Below are 18,850 nucleotides of genomic sequence, written 5' to 3' on the forward strand. Positions count from 1 at the left end.
CAAAAAACATGGCACAAAAGAAGGAAGGTACAGCTATATTTAGAGAAGAAAGAAGAATAAAGAAAGTGTACAAAGATAATACAAGGAAGGTTAAGGGTAGATTGGGGTTATCAATGGAAGGTCTAGTATGTGAGATTAAATTCGGATTTCATTTTATAAATAACAGGGCATATTTAAGCCTCCTGAGCAAGAGAGAGAGGCGTAATCATAGTTATGTTCTACAGGAATTAATTTTGCAGCAGTGTAAAATATCAGGGAGAATGTCAGAATTACGAGTTCAGAGCAGAAGAAACTAGGACTCAGATTAGACATGTTCTTCAGTACATGATAAGTAGCTGGGGGGCGGGGGGTACAGGTAGATAAAGAAAGGAAATCCAGACAAAAATATGAGGCCTGTATTAGTTGAGGTAGACTAGGCTGCAGTAAATAAAATCGACCTATAATTGCTCTATAGAAGTATATTTCCCCCTCACGTAACAGACCAGGACTCTTCCGGGTAGGTTGAGTGGGAGGTGGGTCCTGTTCCACAGTTATTCAATGCCCCAGATAGTTGCTCTTACATCTTCACCAGATGGCTTCTGAAATCATCCCAAAGGTTCACTTCTCAAGTATCCAGTATGGGAAAAGAGAATGGAGGAGTGCATGTGGGAGGTTTCAATTGGCCAAGTCTGAAAACAGTACATGCCACTTATGCTTATGTTCCATTGGTTAGATCTTGGTCACATGGCCACATCTAAGTACACAGGAGGCTGGGTTATATGGTCTAGCTGTATGTCCAGGAAGAAGAAAATAATAATTTTGATGAATGGCTACCAGTCTTGGCTACAAAGACCAAGGAGAGAAACTTGGATAATGCTAACATCTGTGGGTTAGAAGGGAAGGAAAACTGGAAAGTGTCCACCTTGAAACTGCCAGTTATTTTACCAGCAAAGTGGGTTTATTTGTGACTGGCAGAAGAATTGCAACTTGGGACATGTAAACTATGGCTAACCATAGGTGAGTCTGGAGATCAAAGGAAAGGAACGTTACTTTATAGAGGAAAGGAGGAAGTTGGGAGGGGCTGCTTTGAATGGAAGTCCATTGGAGGAAAGTGAGAGTTCAGGGACATAATGACTTCTTGTTAGCTGAGTTGTGGTATTTTCATATTGGCTGAGCTTGTTGTTGGCAAGAAGAAATTCTTTCCTCCCACTGGAGTAGTAATGTAGGCTTCTTCCTGTTGAGAATGCAAGGTAAGTCTCTTCCTTTTGGGGGTCTGCAATTAATGCAAGTGGTAGAGTGTGACCATCAGGCCTCCTGATTCCATTTTAAATGAGGTTTCCTTTATTCAGTTTCATAAAAGTAATCACAACAATAATAATACAAACTGTATTAAACACCTGTTAACTTCTTATTGTGTGCAAGGCATTGAAATTTATGCATTTTCACATTTAAATATCACTATGATCTTGTGAGTGAAGTACAATTATTATTATAATTTTAATGGTGAGTAAACTGAGGTTAAGGAGAGTTAGAGAGGCCCTACGTACAGAAGAGGTACATGGTACAGCACCCAGGAGTGTTTCACAGGTGGGGCTTTCAAGTGTATTTGTGGACAGTGCTAACCTCTCCTAGCAACTATAAGTGACCATACATGTAGTATATTGCCAACGGATCTGAACCTTAACGTCCAGAGTATTACCAGGGGGTCTTGTAGACATAGCCGATTCCTACATGGTTGACCTTAATCTCAAGCTTCTCTGGAGGTTGAGCTGATATACGGCTCTCCGCCCCACCATAAGTCATTGTTCTCTTAGACCATCTGGCATGTCCCAAGGCCCCAAGGTAAACGGATACTCTTATCAGGTAGGACATTCCAAGCACTTAGAGAGATGGGCCAAGTCCAGACTTCCCTTTGGGTAAGTTTACTTCTTTATTATGTACTTTATTAAGCATCAGACAAGATAGATGTGCAAGAAAAGGATGAGACACGGGAAAAATGTAGTGTAGCAAAAGGTATGCTTCATCATTGTTTCATATGACTTTTTTTTAAAGGCTTCTCTTCTGTTTGTGATTTTACAAGACTGTCATGTTTCTATTAAGCACCCATGTTGACTTATCACAATTTATTATTCCAGACTAATGGGCAGATAAATATAATTATCCCTTTCTACCTTTTGGAATTGCATATAACAAAAATGTGCATTCATTCATTTATTCATTGATTCTTTATCTTTCCAATTCCTAAAATTTATTTGTCATCTGTTTTCCAGACTCTTAGTCAAGTGCAGGACAATGTTCACATAGAGCTTAGAATCTAGTAAATGAGGAAACATTAATCAAATAATTATGCCAATTAATGGATAGTTGCCAACAGAGGGAAAGGGAATGTGGTTTTATGAGAGAAACTAACAAAATAACTTGACTTAGACTTTGGGGTCACTGATGGCTTCTTGGAGGAAGTAACACTTGATCTGGTGACCAGAAAGTGAATAGAAATGAACCACACAGAATCAGAATGGAGAGGAATAAACAATTCAGATATAATAAACATCATATACAGTGAATGGCCTTTGATGATGGGCTATTGGGACATTCGAAGCCAGAGATTATGGAGGATCAGGTGGTAAAGTAGAAATGGTAAGTAACTGAGTTTCATACCCCCTTTGAAACTGGAGTCAGTAACATTAGCTGATGGATAGCAATGAGAAAGAGAGATCTAGAATGACTCCAATGTTTTTAGCAAATATTTGCAGCTGTAGGAATGGAAATATCATTTGCTGAAAATTTAGGGAGAAGATTAGGGTAAGAACAGATTTAAGAAGTATATCACAAACTGAGTTTGAGACTAAAATTTTGAGATGCTTATTGGTTTTAAGTAGAGATATTGAGAGGGCAGGTTTTTTTTTTTTATGTTTCTGAAGTTCAAAGAAGGGGTTTGTAGTGTATGAATAATTTGGGGGATAACATTAATTGATGGAATCTAAAACCATGAGAACTAAATGCAATAACCTTGGGACTGGGTGTATGGAGAAGAGTAAAGATCTGAGAACGAGCTGTGGAACACTCTTAATATTTAGAGTTTGGGAATTTGGGAAAGGTCTAAGGATGAAGACTGATGGACTGGCCATTGAGGTACAACAAAAACACGAAAGGAATATATAGGGTTTCCAGGAAGCAAGTGTCCCTAAAGGAAGGGAATGATCATCTGTGTCAAAAGCTGTTGATTAAGATAAAGACTGAGAATCAGCCACTGGATTTAGCCATGTGAAGTCACTGATGATCTTGACAAAAGTAGTTACAGTGGAATGAGAAGAAAGAAAGCCTGATGGAATTGGGTTCAAGAAGTAATGAGTAGAAAGGAAGTAGAGGCAGCAAATAAAACTCTTTTTTGAACTTTGTCAGTAAAGGAAAAGAACAAGTAGAAATAACGAAAAGCAATGTGTGGGTCCAGAAATCAAACTACGGATATATTATAATTTTTTTCAGCTCTTACTTGTATATAGAGTTGTGATCATAATATACAGGTAGTTTTGAATTTGATTTTTATTTGACTTTACATCATATAGTTTTCCATGTGGCCAATCTTCATAATTGTACTTCTTGATGACTTTATAATATTCCATATCATGTATTATTCTACTAAACATTCTTCTCCACTGGGCATTTGTCATATTTCCAATTTTTGATTATTGCAAGGTAGAAATAAACTTCTTAATGTAAATAGTTTTTCCTTGCCGTTAGGATTATTTCCTTAGGGTACATTCCTAAAGTGAGATTATTAGATAAGTGTATGAAATTTTAATTTATACTGTTGCTTCTTTAAAGGCTTATGTGTTGATGACTTTCCCCTTATCCCCAGGATCTATCTTGTTGACCTTGAGCCTTCTCACTATGTATCCATAGTTTCATGTCTATTTGCTTAAAATCTCTCTGGACTACCTTATGCCTCATCTCCCTTCTTCTCTTACCTTTTTTCTCTGGTGACTGTACAAGGGTAGAAAAGTATCAAGTCTGATAGATCAGTCATAGACACATTCTAGAATCTATTATTTGATAAGTTGATGGGGTAGGATAGGGTCCACTGGATTACGGGGCCTCAGACTCTGTGCACATGAGTCACTTCAGAACGTTGAAAACTCATGATGTCCAGGTTTCACTTCATGTTAGTTAAAATAGACTCTCTGGGGGTGGTACCCAGGTAGTCTTAAAAACTCACCAGGTGATTTTAATGAGCAGTTAAACTTGAGAACCAGCAGGTCAGAACCACTGTGGCAGGAAGCCTCTAGTCTTTTTTTTCCCTCTTCCCTTACAAAGGACAGTCTTTCTAATCACATCTCCACTGCAGAGTGAGGTGAGCTAATCCTAGCAGCCCTGCTGTGCCTGACTCTGAGTCAAGGTTTATCAGCAAGGCTCTGAGCGCTTGCTGGGTATGTATTCAGGGGGCAAATAGCCCCTAGCCCAGAGGAAGCCTACCTGCCAGCCCAGTGAGTTAGTGGGGTGCTTGCAAATCTGAGTCCCTGGGTCTTGACTGTTCCTGCCTGCTGTTGTTGACCTAAATTAATTTCTGGCCAGCCTAGTTTTTGGTGTTTGTTATCAGTGACTTTTGACCATATGACCTGCTGTAACATATTATTCGTCACTTTCTAAAACTTTTGTCAGGATTTTAGCATTTTTGGTTTCCCTAACATTTCATGCTATAATTACATGTTTAGTTTGCATGTATATATGAATATATATATATATGTATGCATGTATATACATATGTATAAGATAAATGTATATATACTGTCCTCATCCATTCCTATCTGAAAACTTTTAGGGTCTAAACCTATAGCTGTTCTTTTCTTCCTTCTGTTGTTTTTCTATAAGATTGACTATGAGGAGAATCCCATTTTCCCATCGACTTCCATAAAAAATGATGAACATGACTTTCTACAGGAAAAAATGACTAATAGAGAAGAAAAAGTTTTGGTGAAAAGATCATTAGTCACCCTTTGACATGGAGGGTGATGATTCTCATTAACATTGCTTTCTTTTTTAGAATGGTTTTGAGGCACTCTGAGATATGCAGGGCACCCCTGCCGCACCCCCCCCCCCGCCCCAAGAGTTTCCTTGTCCATTGTTCGTGATCCCTCAATATCTGTATAACTTGTGAATTTTTCCTGCCCCTCACTTTCCTTGAGTGTTCTGAGAGTTGGTGTCACCTTTCCTGGATTGTGAAGCACCTATAACCATTGGTTATTCTTACCTGAAAATCATTTGAGCCTATAGGATCTGAAAGGAAAAGTATTGTATTGGAATCTGAAGAAATACATTTAAGAAATAGATGACACTTTGTTATTTTTTTTCTCCTTGGTGTACATTTCTGCTACTTCGCGTTCAGCTTTGGGATTCAGAGGGCTGTCATGTGGACATTTCTGGAGTCGGTTACTATAAAGATGACTCACATATAAGATAGAGTTCTAAATTGCTTGGTTTTTCTATAAAGTTCCTTATTAAAGTCATTTAACAAAACACCATAGCCTGGGTGGCTAAAACAACAGGAATTTATTTCTCACAGTTCTGGAGGCTGGGAAGTCCAAGATCAAGGCACTGGTAGATTTAGTGCCTGATAAGAACCCACTTCCTGGCTTGTAGACGGCTGCCTTCTTGCTGTGTTCCACATGACCTTTCCCCAGTGTATGCGTGAAGAGAGAGAAAGATCCCTCTCATGTCTCTTCTTATAAGGGCACTCTAATCCCAATCATGAGGGCTCTGTCCCCGTGACCCAATTACCTCCCAAAGGCCTCATCTTCAAATACCATCACACCATGGAATAGGGCTTCAACATATGAATTTGAGGGGAATCACAATTCAGTCTGTAGCATCTCCCACGGAAGCCGATTACATGCCCCGCTGATGAAACAGATAAAAACAAGAGCAATTTTCCTGTAAGATCAGTAGACATCATCTCTTTATGGTTAACCCAATACAGTGCTTTCCTTACGAGCTCAGGGTCTTTTTCAAGCCAATGAACAAAATACACAATTAATACATAAATCCATTATGTTTCCAAGGTAGTGTGCCAGAAGAAGGAATATGGAATCCTATTCATCATCCTGTTTAAGCAATATTCCACTCCTCCCCCGACCCCAACGAAACATTGTGCGTTCCTGAACATCAGATTGTTGCGCTGGTGTCACCTGGCACAGCATGTCTGTTTGCCATCAGAAGTACGTGGCTATTTTTGGAAGCAGGGAAATCATTCAGTTAGAGAAATCTAGAATTCTATGGGCGAAGGCCCTACTGAAGCAGGACAAGTGTGAATTAGTAGGAATTTATTATGCTTTGAGTACATAGTGACTTGAATTAAGTTTTAAGAAGCCTCTGTCTTAGAATATAATTTACCCATTACTGATATAAATGTAAATATGTCTTCAGTCTTTAAAGTGCTTTAACACTACTATCCTTCTTCTTAGCTAATTTGCTAAGTAAAGGCAACTTTTAATAGGATTTTAGTCTCAATTGTCATGGAATCTACAGTGTTGGGCCTAGATAAATATGGCCTTACAGTGAACAATCTGAGGGATTTTTTTCCTCATTTGTTTAATAGATGTTTCACAGATTACCACGTCTCTGGATAAAGCATTTATAGACCTAATGTCCATTTTAGTTATGGCTCAGACAAAGTTTTCCCAAACACCTTATTCTGTTTCTAGAACTTTGGTAGGATTGATGCCAACAGTATTTTCAGGGGTGAAATGAGAGGTGTTTAAACTGTGCGGGTTCACTTACTTTCTTGCCTCCAGAATCTAAATTTGAGATCTCCCCCTTTCATACTTGAAAAGAAAACTGAAATCAGGTGGGTCTTTCCCTTCCAGGAGAATGCCGTGAATGGAGAGCACCTGTGGCTGGAGACCAACGTCTCAGGAGACCTGTGTTACCTGGGAGAGGAGAACTGCCAAGTCAGATTTGCAGTGAGTGTGCTCCTCAGATCTCTGGGTTCTGCCCTTCCCTGGGGAAGGCTTCCAAGTTGAGTCTGACAGCCTGAGGAGGCCCGAATTTCCAAGGAGGCCACCGTGCCTGAATTTACAAGGAGAGGTTTGAAAGAGCCTGTCCCTTGTGAGACAGTTGACAGTTAACATGGCTTTCAAGGGGGTTGGTTTTAATGGCTTGAGGGCTTGGCTATGCAGGTTGAACTTTGGTATAATGTGCCACTTTATGATGATTCCCAGCGTCGGTTTTTATTTGTGTGTTGGAGGGAAGGGAAAGGGTAAATGTGCATGAGTGTTTGCTTCCGGAGGGGGTGTCTGTGTGGGGGGAGGTCTGAGTGTGGGGAAGGTGCGTCTGTGGGACAGACCAGTCGGTCCGACAAGTTGGTCTTGTAGAAGAGCGCGTATGGTGGAGGGGATTGCTGGTGCGTGAGAATGGGGATGGTGAAACACCTGTCTGGTGCTGGCGTAGGCTAGCAAATACAGGCATGCCTTGCTTTCTGATGCTTTGCTTTATGGGGCGTCACAGACCCTGTGTTTTTGTTTTTGTTTTTGTTTTTTTTATATACAAATTAAAGGTCTGTGGCAACCCTACCTGGGCGCCATTTTCCCAACAACATTTGCTTACTTTGTGGTAATTCTCACAATATTTCTGACTACTTCATTGTTATATTTGTTATGGTCATCTGTGATCAGTGAACATGACTGGCTAAAGTGGACATAATGGTAAGCATTTGTAGCAATGAAGTAATTTTTAATTGAGGTATGCACTTTTTTTAGACATAATGGTATTGCACACTTACTAGACTGCGGTATAGTATAAATGGTAACTCTTATATGCACTGGGAAGCAAAAAAATTCATTTGACTCGCTTTATTGTGATACTCACTTTATTGCAGTGGTCTGGAACCGAACCCACGATATCTCTGGGGTGTGCCTGCAATTCAGATCAAGTTGTGGAGGATAAAATTCTAGAAACTAGACAATTAATAAACACATTGGAATATCCCTTGCTTTTTATTTATTTTAATGTTTATTTTATTTATTTTGAGAGAGAGTGTGTGTTTGTGAGTAGGGCAGGGCAGAGAGAGAGAGGGGGAGAGAATCCAAAGCAGGCTCAAACCCATGAACCATGAGATCGTGGCCTGAGCCAAAACCAAGAGTCAGACGTTGAACCAACAGAGCCACCCAGGCACCTCTCTCTTGCTTTTTAAAATTTGCTTTGTATGGCTATTTAGAACCACCAGTTTAATGTCAAAATTGTCTTTATATTCTGTGAAAAGAACACGGTTGCCAGGCATTGAGTCGTAAGGAACTAAAATTTTATTGTTGAGAAAGTGAACTTAAAATTTTTGTGTAATTGAAAATTGTTGGTTTGAAAAGAGTAATGGGAAACATAGAATAGTAAAGAAGAAAGAAGTGTTCTTTCTTACTTGGGGAAATGAGCCTTGTAAAGACATAATGCATTTTTTTCCTTTTTCATTATATTTGTTTATTATGTGAAAGAAAGGTTTGGGGTAGAATGCAGGACTTTGGAATTACAAGTGAATATTTTTCTATTAATAACTAATAAGAAAGAAATTGAATTTCCACTAAAGCTTACAGAAGAATATAGCCCTCAGGGACTTTTATCCAGCTGCCAGAATTGCAAAGCTCATGGAACAAAACTTTAAAAATTGCGTTAGCTGTTTTGACGACTGGTTTATAGGTTTTGTTGGGAAAACTTCATGAGAGTTTAGAAGACCAGGGTGTACTTGAGTGAAGTTAGGAGTAAAGATCAGTGAAAGGCCCAGCTGTACAAGGTCTCAGTTTGAATCTCACTGTTACCACTCACTGATATTGAGAACTCCTGTCTCTTGGGTGCTGGCTACCTTCTTCGAAAAAGAGAGTAGGATGAAATTATTTTAAATTATGCTTCCAACCCAGGTCTGTACTTAGCTGTTTGCATTTCTCTTAATCTTGTAAATTCATTTGATCTAAATATCAGGATTTCCACTTTATGCATATGTATTTTTAATTAAAGTATAATTGCATAAAATTTGATTAAATTAACCAAAGACCAAGAAATGCTCAGCTGTTTGGACTAAAATGCTATAAATAATGAATTAACATTAGGATCTTAGTTAATTGCATAAACATTGGTCGTGGAATATCAGATAATGTGAAATGGAAAAAATGAAAGCCAATTTTACTTGCATACATGCTTTTGAACTATTTCTGCTGATACTGCTGTCATCTGATGGACTGTAATTTGTTACAGAGTTCTGCATTATTTCCAAATTACTCCCTTTGATCCTTTTCTGGTAGTCTTTTACTGTCAGGCACATACTACCTCTCTTGGCAAATATATATACAGATACATCCACTCTTTTTAAACCTTGTATCAGCAAATGGCATCACTATTTACTGACTGATTATACCTGGGTCACTATTACCTCTAGACAGGGAAAAACAACAAAGAATAAGGGAAATTTATAAGTAGGATGCAACAGAGTTGTGACAACCCCCGGTGCTCTTCTGAATCTTTCTGCTAATTTTATCCCCAATACTTGGCTCTATTAACTCACTTCACAGAGTGTCTGGAAGATGAAGAGCTGTCCTCCAAAGAAAGGTCGGTGAAAGAAGGAATGAATCAGCGAGGAAGCAGAAGACCTGTTGGCTCATTATAGGCTCCCAAAGGCTCAGTGTGTTCACCCATGAAGTGGGGCAAATGTTGGGAGCATTAGATGAGATAATGCATTGAAAGAATTTACTTGCCATAGCAACTGGCACAATGAATTAAAAGGGAAAAACAAACCAACATAGAAAAGGTGGAAACAGACCATTCATGAAAGAACCACCATTGGCCAATATGGATCTGAAAAATATTTTAAAAAGGCACCCGGGGCGCGCCTGGGTGGCTTAGTCGGTGAAGCGTCAGACTGCAGCTCAGGTCATGATTTAGTGGTTTATGAGTTCCAGCCTCGCATTGGGCTCTGTGCTGACAGGTCAGAGCCTGGAGCCTGCTTCGGATTCTGTCTCTCTCTCTCTCTGCCCCTCCCCCACTCGTGTTCTGTCTCTCTATGTCAAAAATAAATAAAAACATTAAAAACAATTTTTTTAAAGGCACCCAAAATAAAACAACTACGAGGAGTCAGCATCATGTGCCTTTGCTATTTGAAATAGCAAAGAGTTTACAAAATGATACCACCTGCTGGTTAGTTAAGCCTAAGTGGTATTCTCGTTGCCACCTGGTAGGAGTGTAAATTGGTGGGTGCACAGTTGACCCTTGAACAACATGGGTTTGAACTGTGTAGGTCCACTTATATGTGGAATTTTTCTGGTAAAAACTACTATAAATGTATTTTGTTTTATGACTTTCTTAATATTTTCTATAGCTTACTGTATTATAAACATACAGTATATAATAGAGAATACAAAATATGTGTTAATTAACTGTTTATGTTATCAGTAAGGCTTCCGGTCAATTTTGGGAGTAGTCAATTTCCGGTTAATTTGGGGGAGTCAACACTTATATCTGAATTTTCAACTGCACAGAGGGTCAGTGTCCCCTAACATCCACATTGTCCAAGGGTCAATTGTCAGTATGTAGTAAAGCATTACAAATCTAGCTGTCTCTAATTTATGCATCACATTTGGGTGGGGTGGGAACATTGGCAAGCAGGAGAGGACGGGGAGAAGTGTGCTCAACTTGATTCAGGGTAGTAGGAGGAAGAGTGAAGTAACCTGGGTTGAAAAAGAATATTAACAAGGGGAAGTAGAGAGAACTGACATCTTCCAGTGTTTAAAGAACTGCCTTGAAGAAAAGGAAGGGTCTTGCTCTCCATAGTTAGGAAGGTAGAATTAAGTTCTAGGTATAGAATCCACTGCCTCTAGCATCGAATCTTACATGTATAATAAACATCACCTGGAAAGCCTGTTAACAATGTAGATTACTATTTCTCTCCTTGCTCCAAATGCTGATTCAATATGCCAAAGCTGGACTTGGGAATCTGTGATTTTAGCATGCACCTCAAATAACTATGGTGCAGATGGTCCACAGACTTAACTTTGAGAAAGGCTCTATTATAAGGAAGAACCTTAACAACTAGAGCTGTCCAGCAAGAGATCAAGGTATCTGGAGAGATGGGCATAAAAGATGCGTTTGCCAACAAGTTGGATGGCCATCTTTCAAGGATGCTGTGGGGGGGGGGGGGGGGAGGATGCACACCTGTTTTGGGTAACAGGTCAGGCAAGTTAATCTCCAGGAGAGCCTCCAGTTTAAATGTTCTTTTTGCAGCTTTCTTAGAATTGAACAACAGTTTTGTAAGAAAAAAGCATGTGCAAATGGATTATGCATTATATCCTCCTTTCTTTTAATGAAGCACCTTTGAAGATAGCCAACCTGTTGAGATAAGGACCAAATTACCATTACCAGGTACTACCTGCAGGCTTCTAAACAATGGGCAGGCAAGGCATTTGGAGGAGGAGTGAATCCATCACCAAAGATATGCCTTTCACTTCTTACCTTATTTTAGCAAAGCAAATGTCATGGGTATAAGTTAAGAGATGGGAGAAATCAGTGTGGGTTGAGGTAGACAGAGGCGGCTTCATGGCAGTGGGGCTTGAGCACAGTTTGAAAGATGGCTAAGATTTACATAAAGGGAGTGGGGCAGGAGAACATTTCAGCAAGGGAGAGGAACATTAGCAAACTCAGAGTCAGGAGCAAGCTTTGAACGAGGGAGGAGGCAATCATCAGGCACGCATGAGCACACCAAAGGGCATGTGTTAGGTAAGAATGGAAATAAGGACAGATGGGGGCTGTGTGTGTCCATGTGCTCTGAACGGAAACTCAGAGTGCATGTTATAAATGCCTGTGTGCTTACGAAGCATGGCCATATAATATATCATCTCAAGCAGGACAGTTTTCAGAGGGAGAGGCTGCTGGTAGGTATAGTGCTGTGACATTAAGCACAAACCAGAGCTGCATCGGGGACACTGAGACAGTCACCCTAACTTAGAGGGATGTTACAAAAGTCTATTGAAAACCAAGGCGAACCTGCACATCCAGGACTTCCTGTTGCCATGTGGACTGATACTTGGGGCCCCTATTGAAGGGGATTGAAAGCAAGGCTGTGACATCACAGGACACGAAGATATTTGTAGGAGAGTTTGCTCCAAAGTCTTGGGGCTGAACCAGATGACCTTTAAAATCCTTCCTCTTCTGCATTTCTCTGGTGGCAACATTTAATACAGTAGAATGTCTGTGAGCAGAAATGTAATGGGATTAAAGTTGTTCCTAAATCAGAGACAGTCCCCAAATTAGTACCTGTTTCTTTTTCTGGTCTAGAGAGGAGAAAGGGATGCACCAGTAATGACATTGGAGCAGAAGGGTCACCGTTTCCCAACATGATTATGGGGAGGAAAACTGAAATAAAATTCCAACTAGGACCACTCTCATTTGGTGCTGTTTATTGGGGTGGAGATTACTTCATTTATTCTGTAAGTGTTCACGGGCTGAGTGCCCTGTGCCACAAAGTGCAGACAGTGTTGAGAATGATGTTGAATTGTAAGTGACAGTATCAGTTTGGTAGGTGCACTCTGTGGAAACCCTTCTCAGCCTTTCTTGATAGTATATGCAAAGATGTTGAGCCACATGTTTGCTCCTAAAGAAATTCTTGCCTCCATTAATAATCAGTCGGGCACATACCAGTGCCCACGTATCTTTACGCTGAAATGACACTTGTCTATGTCGCTGTATTGATGCACACAACAACCATGGCCATTGTCCGCAACCCGCCTTGAGACGTGTAGACATAGGTAGGCCACCTGGAAAGTGGGAAGGAAGTGGGTTTTGGGAGACTGACCTGGGTTTGAAAGCCTGCCGTTTGTGTACTGAGTGAACTTTGGACAAATTGCACCCATTTCCTCATTTAAAGTATTGTCGTTAAGATCAGCCTCAGTGATTCTTATTTCTGGATGAGCATGGTGAACTTAGAACACTTTACTTTTCCATTTTATTTTTTAGAGTGGTTGGTCCCAGCCCGGATCTGCCACATCAGGGTCTCTGTTGAGTGGCACCAGGTATGAACATGTTAAAAAAATAAATAAAAAGACCCAGAACTCTACAGATGGACTCTCTGCTGTCACACATAGGTACAGAGGACACTGTTCTACTTCACAAAGAGTGTCAGGACCCAACCAAGCGGACTGGTCTCAGGGCCTGGAGCATAGTGGCTGTTACGGGTTGAATTGTGTACCCCAGAAAGATGCTGAGGCCCTAAACCCCGGTCCCTCAGGATATGACATTATTGGGAAATAGGGTTGTTTCAGATATGATCAGTTAAGATGAGGTCACATTGGAGTGGGGGTGGGCCTTACTCGAATATGTCAAGTGGACTTCTAGGAAGAGGAAGACACATATGTACACAGGGAAGGAGGCAGAGACTGGAGCGATGGAGCTGTAACCCAGGGACCGCCAAGGACCACAGGCTGTCATCAGAAGCTGGGAGAGAGGCACGGGACAGATTCTCCCTCAGAGCCCTGGGAACAGTATCAACCCTGTGGATACCTTGATATCAGACGTCGAGTCCCCAGAACCGTGAGCAAATACATTTCTGTTGTTTTAAGCTACCCACTTTGTGGTACTTTGTTAGGGCAGCCCCGTGAGACCAGTGCAGTCGCGTCCTGTTAGGTCAGTGATCTCATCTTGGCCACATGGCTACCTCCACGAGGCTCACAGATGCACAAACACCCAGAGGTATCTTTGAAAATGCCTTGATTGAGGATTTCGTTGAGACATTTGTGGCTTTCTGTATAAGTGAGCAGACAGGCAGGGAGGCGCCCGCAGCTGAGAAGTGTGAGGAAAGGAGTAGCTAGATGGTTAGGTGAGTGAGAATGTGTAGGTTGGGTGAGAGAAAAAAGGAACCGTCAGACTTCAGAGTGCTGTTACCAGATATCTTTTCTATTTCTAAACATGCTTATGTCACCTTGTTTGTGTGGGTAGGCTGGTGGATACTGTTTTCCTTTTGTTATTGTTTTGTTCATGTGTTTTGCTTTCATCTTTTCCTTGCGGGTAAGGTTTGGCAAATCTGGCCAACCCCACCTGACCTCTTACTTCTGTGATGTCTTCCAGTACCGCTTGAAGCTTAACAAATCTAGTTTTATTGAGTAAATGAATGAATTGCATGAGGGAGGCCATGTGATATGGGGGTGGGCAGTCTGGAGAGTGAGAAACCATGCAGATCCAGAGGCCAAGAGATCTGGATAAAAATCCTGGCTCTGCCTGGCTTCTCTGAGCCTCAGGTCCTTCCGTAAAGTAGTGATGATTGTGTCTGCCTCTCGGAATTGGTAGAAGGATTAAATTAGTTGACAAGCATTAACGTCCTTTCTTCTTTTATCCTGTTCCTAACTTCCATTTCAGTGTCATTAAGCTGAATGAGCTAATTAGTACTTTGGTTGGACTTTACTTTCAACAAGACCTTCTGTTTGGGATTCTTCTGCTAACCCCACTGCTGACACTTAAACTTTTACCCATCATTTTACTGCTGTGTGTAATATCCATCATCTACTAGGTCATGGGTGGGACCAAGTGAGTGCGGCAAATTGAAGTAACCCGTTCTGGAAAGCATCTTGTAGGCTGTATCTTTTTACTGGTGGGTCAGAAGCCTCATTGCTCTATCACAGCCTCTGCTCACAAGGAGGCTGGCCACATCATCGCTGGATCCTTGGGAGAGACTTGTAAGAGTACAAGGGCAGTAGCTCTCTCTGCCCTATTTGAAGAAAACTTTTAGCTTGTTTAAAAGAAAAAACAAGATGCAGATCCTGGTCACACGTTGTTTGTTTCATCTCTGGAGTATGGACGCCCTGGACAGCAGCCTGTGCGGATGCTGCTTCGTGTGTATCTCTGTGCTGTGGGCGGACAGGCAAGTCAGTGCCCTGCACACATTGCTGGGGACTTTGTGCCCATCGGTGCGTGGGGGTCTGGCAGGTGTGTACCACAGAGCACCCACATTGGACTCGAGCCTCAGATTGCATCAGGACTGGCTGCTTGCTGATCCCGCGCATGCCAGTTGTCCAGCATGGCAGATTGATGGGCCGCACCCCAGATGGCGACTTGGCTGAGTGGGGTGTGGGCTGTCAGAGGGAACGATGAGTGTGGCAGTAAAGCCCCAGAGGCTAAGCCAGCTTGCTGTTGTTTGGGTGCCAGCCTTGAAGACGCCATCTCCAGGGAGCTGCCAAAGCTGTGCTCTGCCAGAGGTCTCTCCCACTGTTAGGATATTGAGGAGCTAACGAACCAAGATGACTCAGGGAGAACGGAGCCATCAACGGAAATTGGCGTAGACAGATTCTCTGCTCCTGACCCCCTCGTCAGCAGATGTGAGTGGAGGAAGGGGCTGGGGTGTTCCCGTGGGTGCAAGTGATGGTGCTCCGTATGTGTCTGGCCAGATGGTTGGGCATTTGCTTGAGATCATCCAAGGGCACACTTAGAACTGTTTCTCATGTGTGGCAGGGCCTCAGTAAATGTTAGCCATTTGGCTATTGTTCATTAAAGCGGTGTTATGACCAAATAAGTTTAGAAAACACTGAACACCTTTAATGTACAAATATGTGTAATGAAGCTGTAAGAAAGACATAAGGTATGCAGGATTTCCTAGTTTTTTCCTCGGGGAAGGGATGCTTGTTGAATCTACTATTAGTCCCACAGAACATCTATTGGCATATTGTGGGATCTCAGTATTCAGTGGAAAACTGAGAAATGCTCACATAATGTCATTTTCCTAGGCCTTGTCAAGTCAATAACAGGAAGAGGCAGTTTCCTCCCACCTAAAGGTAAAGGAATGTCAGAGAGGCTTAATCACCACCCAGAGTTTCATACCTTTTCTTTGTCTTTGTGCAATTATGTTGCCTTTATACTAAACTTTCAGTGAGCCAACCTGTGTGTGTGTGTGTGTGTGTGCGTGCGCGCGTGCGCGCGCACATGTGTATTTTATTCTTAGAGTTTGAGCCTCTGAGAATAATTGTCTTCTCTTCTGCAATGATAATTTTAGATTGAGGCTATGTTTGTATGTGGGTATATGTTTGTGTGGAGAGGTTTTGTTGTTACTAAATATTGGCACAGTCCTGTTACTTAATGAAAATAATTTGCATCTGATTGAACATAGGGCTTACATCTCACCTAGGCAATGCCCAGGTATATAGAAATGTTTTCCCTTTTTCCAGTGTTCCCTAGTGTAGAGATCTAGAACAATAGAATTTAACCAACATTCTCGCTGCTCCAAGGCCCCAGTCTTGGCTGAAGCATTATTTACATTAGCAGTTACCCAGAACTACTGCTGACCCCTACGTGGACATTGTCTCTGTTTGTTAGAATTTTAATGTTGTTTCTGGTTCCTCCCTCACACATGAGGCAGATAGAGATTTTAGAGGGTAATTCCCTAAGAACATGAGGAAATGGAAAAACCTGCTTTGATGCCTTCATTTGAGGAGGCGTGTGGGCTTTGGAATCAAAAGGTGGCTTGGCTTTGAATCCAGGCTCTGGGATTTTCTAATTGTGTGATGTGATCATCGTTTTAACTTCTTGTAGCTTCAGTTTCGCATCTTCAAAGTGTGGGCAATTCCTGCATCTTACTGTTGCTGTGAAACTTAAATGAGATAATGTATAGACAGCAATTAACAGCTTGGCAAGTCACAAACACATACCAAAAAGCAGCCCCTGCAATGGATGTTTCTCCTTCAGGGAGAAGTGACTGCAATGGATTGTCAGAAACTGATCCCCAAAAGGCAATGCCAGAGTACAGACCTTGGAGCACCTTATAACCAGCACCCCTCGCTCAGTGAATAAAAGAGAGGATGGGTCTCACAGAGTGAAACAACTAGCCCAGCTCACAGGCTGTCCCTCAACTCTGTGGCCCTTCTCCATTCTCTTGATCTTCTATAGCACACATCACTTTCTATTATTAAAAAAAAAATTGCTCGCCTGCTTACCTGTGTCTCCACCACTAGAACATAAGTTCCATTTAGTTCAGGGACTGTGCCTGTGTTGTACTGTCCTAGATCCTCAGCATTCAGCACAGTGAATGCAGTGAGGAGTTATCCTGCCATTTTTCATGGAATGAATGAATGAATGAATGAGTTCAGGGATGTGATTGTTGAGAGAGACACACATACACACATGGACACCTGTCACCAGATCAAACTCTGCCATGTATTTAAGTATCATTATACTTAGCATCCAGGATGTTTGAATTCGTGCCTTACTTTTCAGGCTCTTCATAGGGAGGCTCAACATTCACTGCTAGTAGGCTCTTGTGGGGTTTTAAGCCCTGGCCTAGCCAGTGTCATGCCTATTGTGGCCCATCTTATTTGATTCTCATGGAGGATAGAGACTGCTGTTTACCATTCTTGGCACAGGGGGTCATGGGATTGTCTGTAGTCTGTCGCTATGGGCTCTTCCGAGAATGGATCACCTGAAGCAATCATGTCAATTATGTCTATTTTCATCGGTCTTGTCCCCCTAGCTTTTCACTAGTAAAGAAAGTGAGGGGGAAGTAGTAAGTTGTAATAGAAAGAGATAGCTTTGAGTCAGAAAGACTTGGGTTTCACTCCTAGCTAATTTATCTTGGGCGAGTTGCTCAATCTCCTAGGATCTCAGCTCCTTGGCTGTAAAATGGGTGAAGTACCTGCGTTGTATGGCTGAAATGAGCTGTATTTACAGTATACATAATATGGATATCATACTAGCAGCCATACTGGTAAATACTGTCTGTGGTAGTGATGTCCTCACTGAAAAATGGTATGGGTGGGTGTGTGTATGTGAGTGGAAATCATACTGCAAACTGGGGATGTAGCTAGCGTTGAGTGTACCGCGACTGAAACGGTGGTCTTCTTGGCTGGACTTGGGAAGACTTTCTCTTAATTATGTCACCAAGAGCTTGGGATGTAGGAAATGGCAACGAAAGAACGGCTCATTTACCACAGCTTGATACGGCTTCTTAAGTGAGTAGAGTATTCCATATTAAAGCAAATGTGTCTAAATTATTTTTTAGAAACCTCAAGCTGTGAACTATAAATAACAAATTCCTTGATTTCTACAAAGTAAACTGATAATGAGGACATGTTAGGATGCATGCTGCGGGTTAGGGAGTGTATATGGTGCCATCACACCAGCAAGGACCGAAAGGCAAGCCTTGATGTTTTCTAGTTTATAGTGAGCCTCAGTTCTCTACACACTTGATATACTACCTTAGCATTAGAGCCATTAAGATAACATAGGTACACCGTTTCCTGTTAATGTGTCTTCATTATGACTTTCATAGTATATCCAGCCCATTTTTATATCTGTCTGCTTGAAATTCACAAATGTACATCTCTTTGGCTATGTAGGCCTCTAGTTGCATGAATGCTTATTAGTGTCTGTGTACTTATAATCCTATTTATGTACATTTTTTGCACATATAGTTAACACTTCAGGTAATCTATAAGATACATGGAAACCTTGACCTGAGATCACTTGAAAAGAGTATAAAAATTCAACAGGTCACAAAATCGTCTGGAAAGAACCAAAGATAGGAAGATAGCACACAATAAAGTTAAAGCCATTGACTGGCCGCGGTCATATAAGCAGGACCTTCTTGCATCTAAGCTGAGAAGCATAGAGAAAATGAATGGGACAGAAAGATACAAGAGAGAAGACAAGCAGGCAGAAGGGGAAAAAAAGAAGGAAAAACAAGCTGAGGGCAACAAAGCACAGAGAAAGTAAAATAACAACCAAGAGTAAGAAATAGAATTAGGATTTTCAAAGAGTTCTTCCAGGTCATTAGGCTGAAATCCTTTTGTTTTTTTAATGTTTATTTAGAGAGAGGGTGAGCATGTACACAAGGGAGGGGTAGAGAGAGGGAGAGGGAGAGAGAGAAGAGAGA

General features: G+C 41.4%; 1 protein-coding gene across 8 annotated transcripts in view; it reads left to right on the forward strand.

The window, feature by feature from the left end:
* The window catches only part of DGKI (diacylglycerol kinase iota), a 441,829-nt gene that overhangs the window by 158,360 nt on the left and 264,619 nt on the right, over nt 1-18,850 (forward strand). For all 8 annotated transcript variants that reach the window (XM_086689190.1, XM_086689223.1, XM_086689216.1 and 5 more), the window contains one exon: nt 6,840-6,935. In XM_086689190.1, coding sequence (XP_086545316.1) covers nt 6,840-6,935 — 96 coding nt within the window. The remainder of the gene's footprint in view (nt 1-6,839; nt 6,936-18,850) is intronic.

The sequence above is a fragment of the Puma concolor genome, chromosome A2, assembly GCF_028749965.1.
Source record: "Puma concolor isolate L17-30 chromosome A2, mPumCon1.1.hap2, whole genome shotgun sequence".
Lineage (NCBI taxonomy): Eukaryota > Metazoa > Chordata > Mammalia > Carnivora > Felidae > Puma > Puma concolor.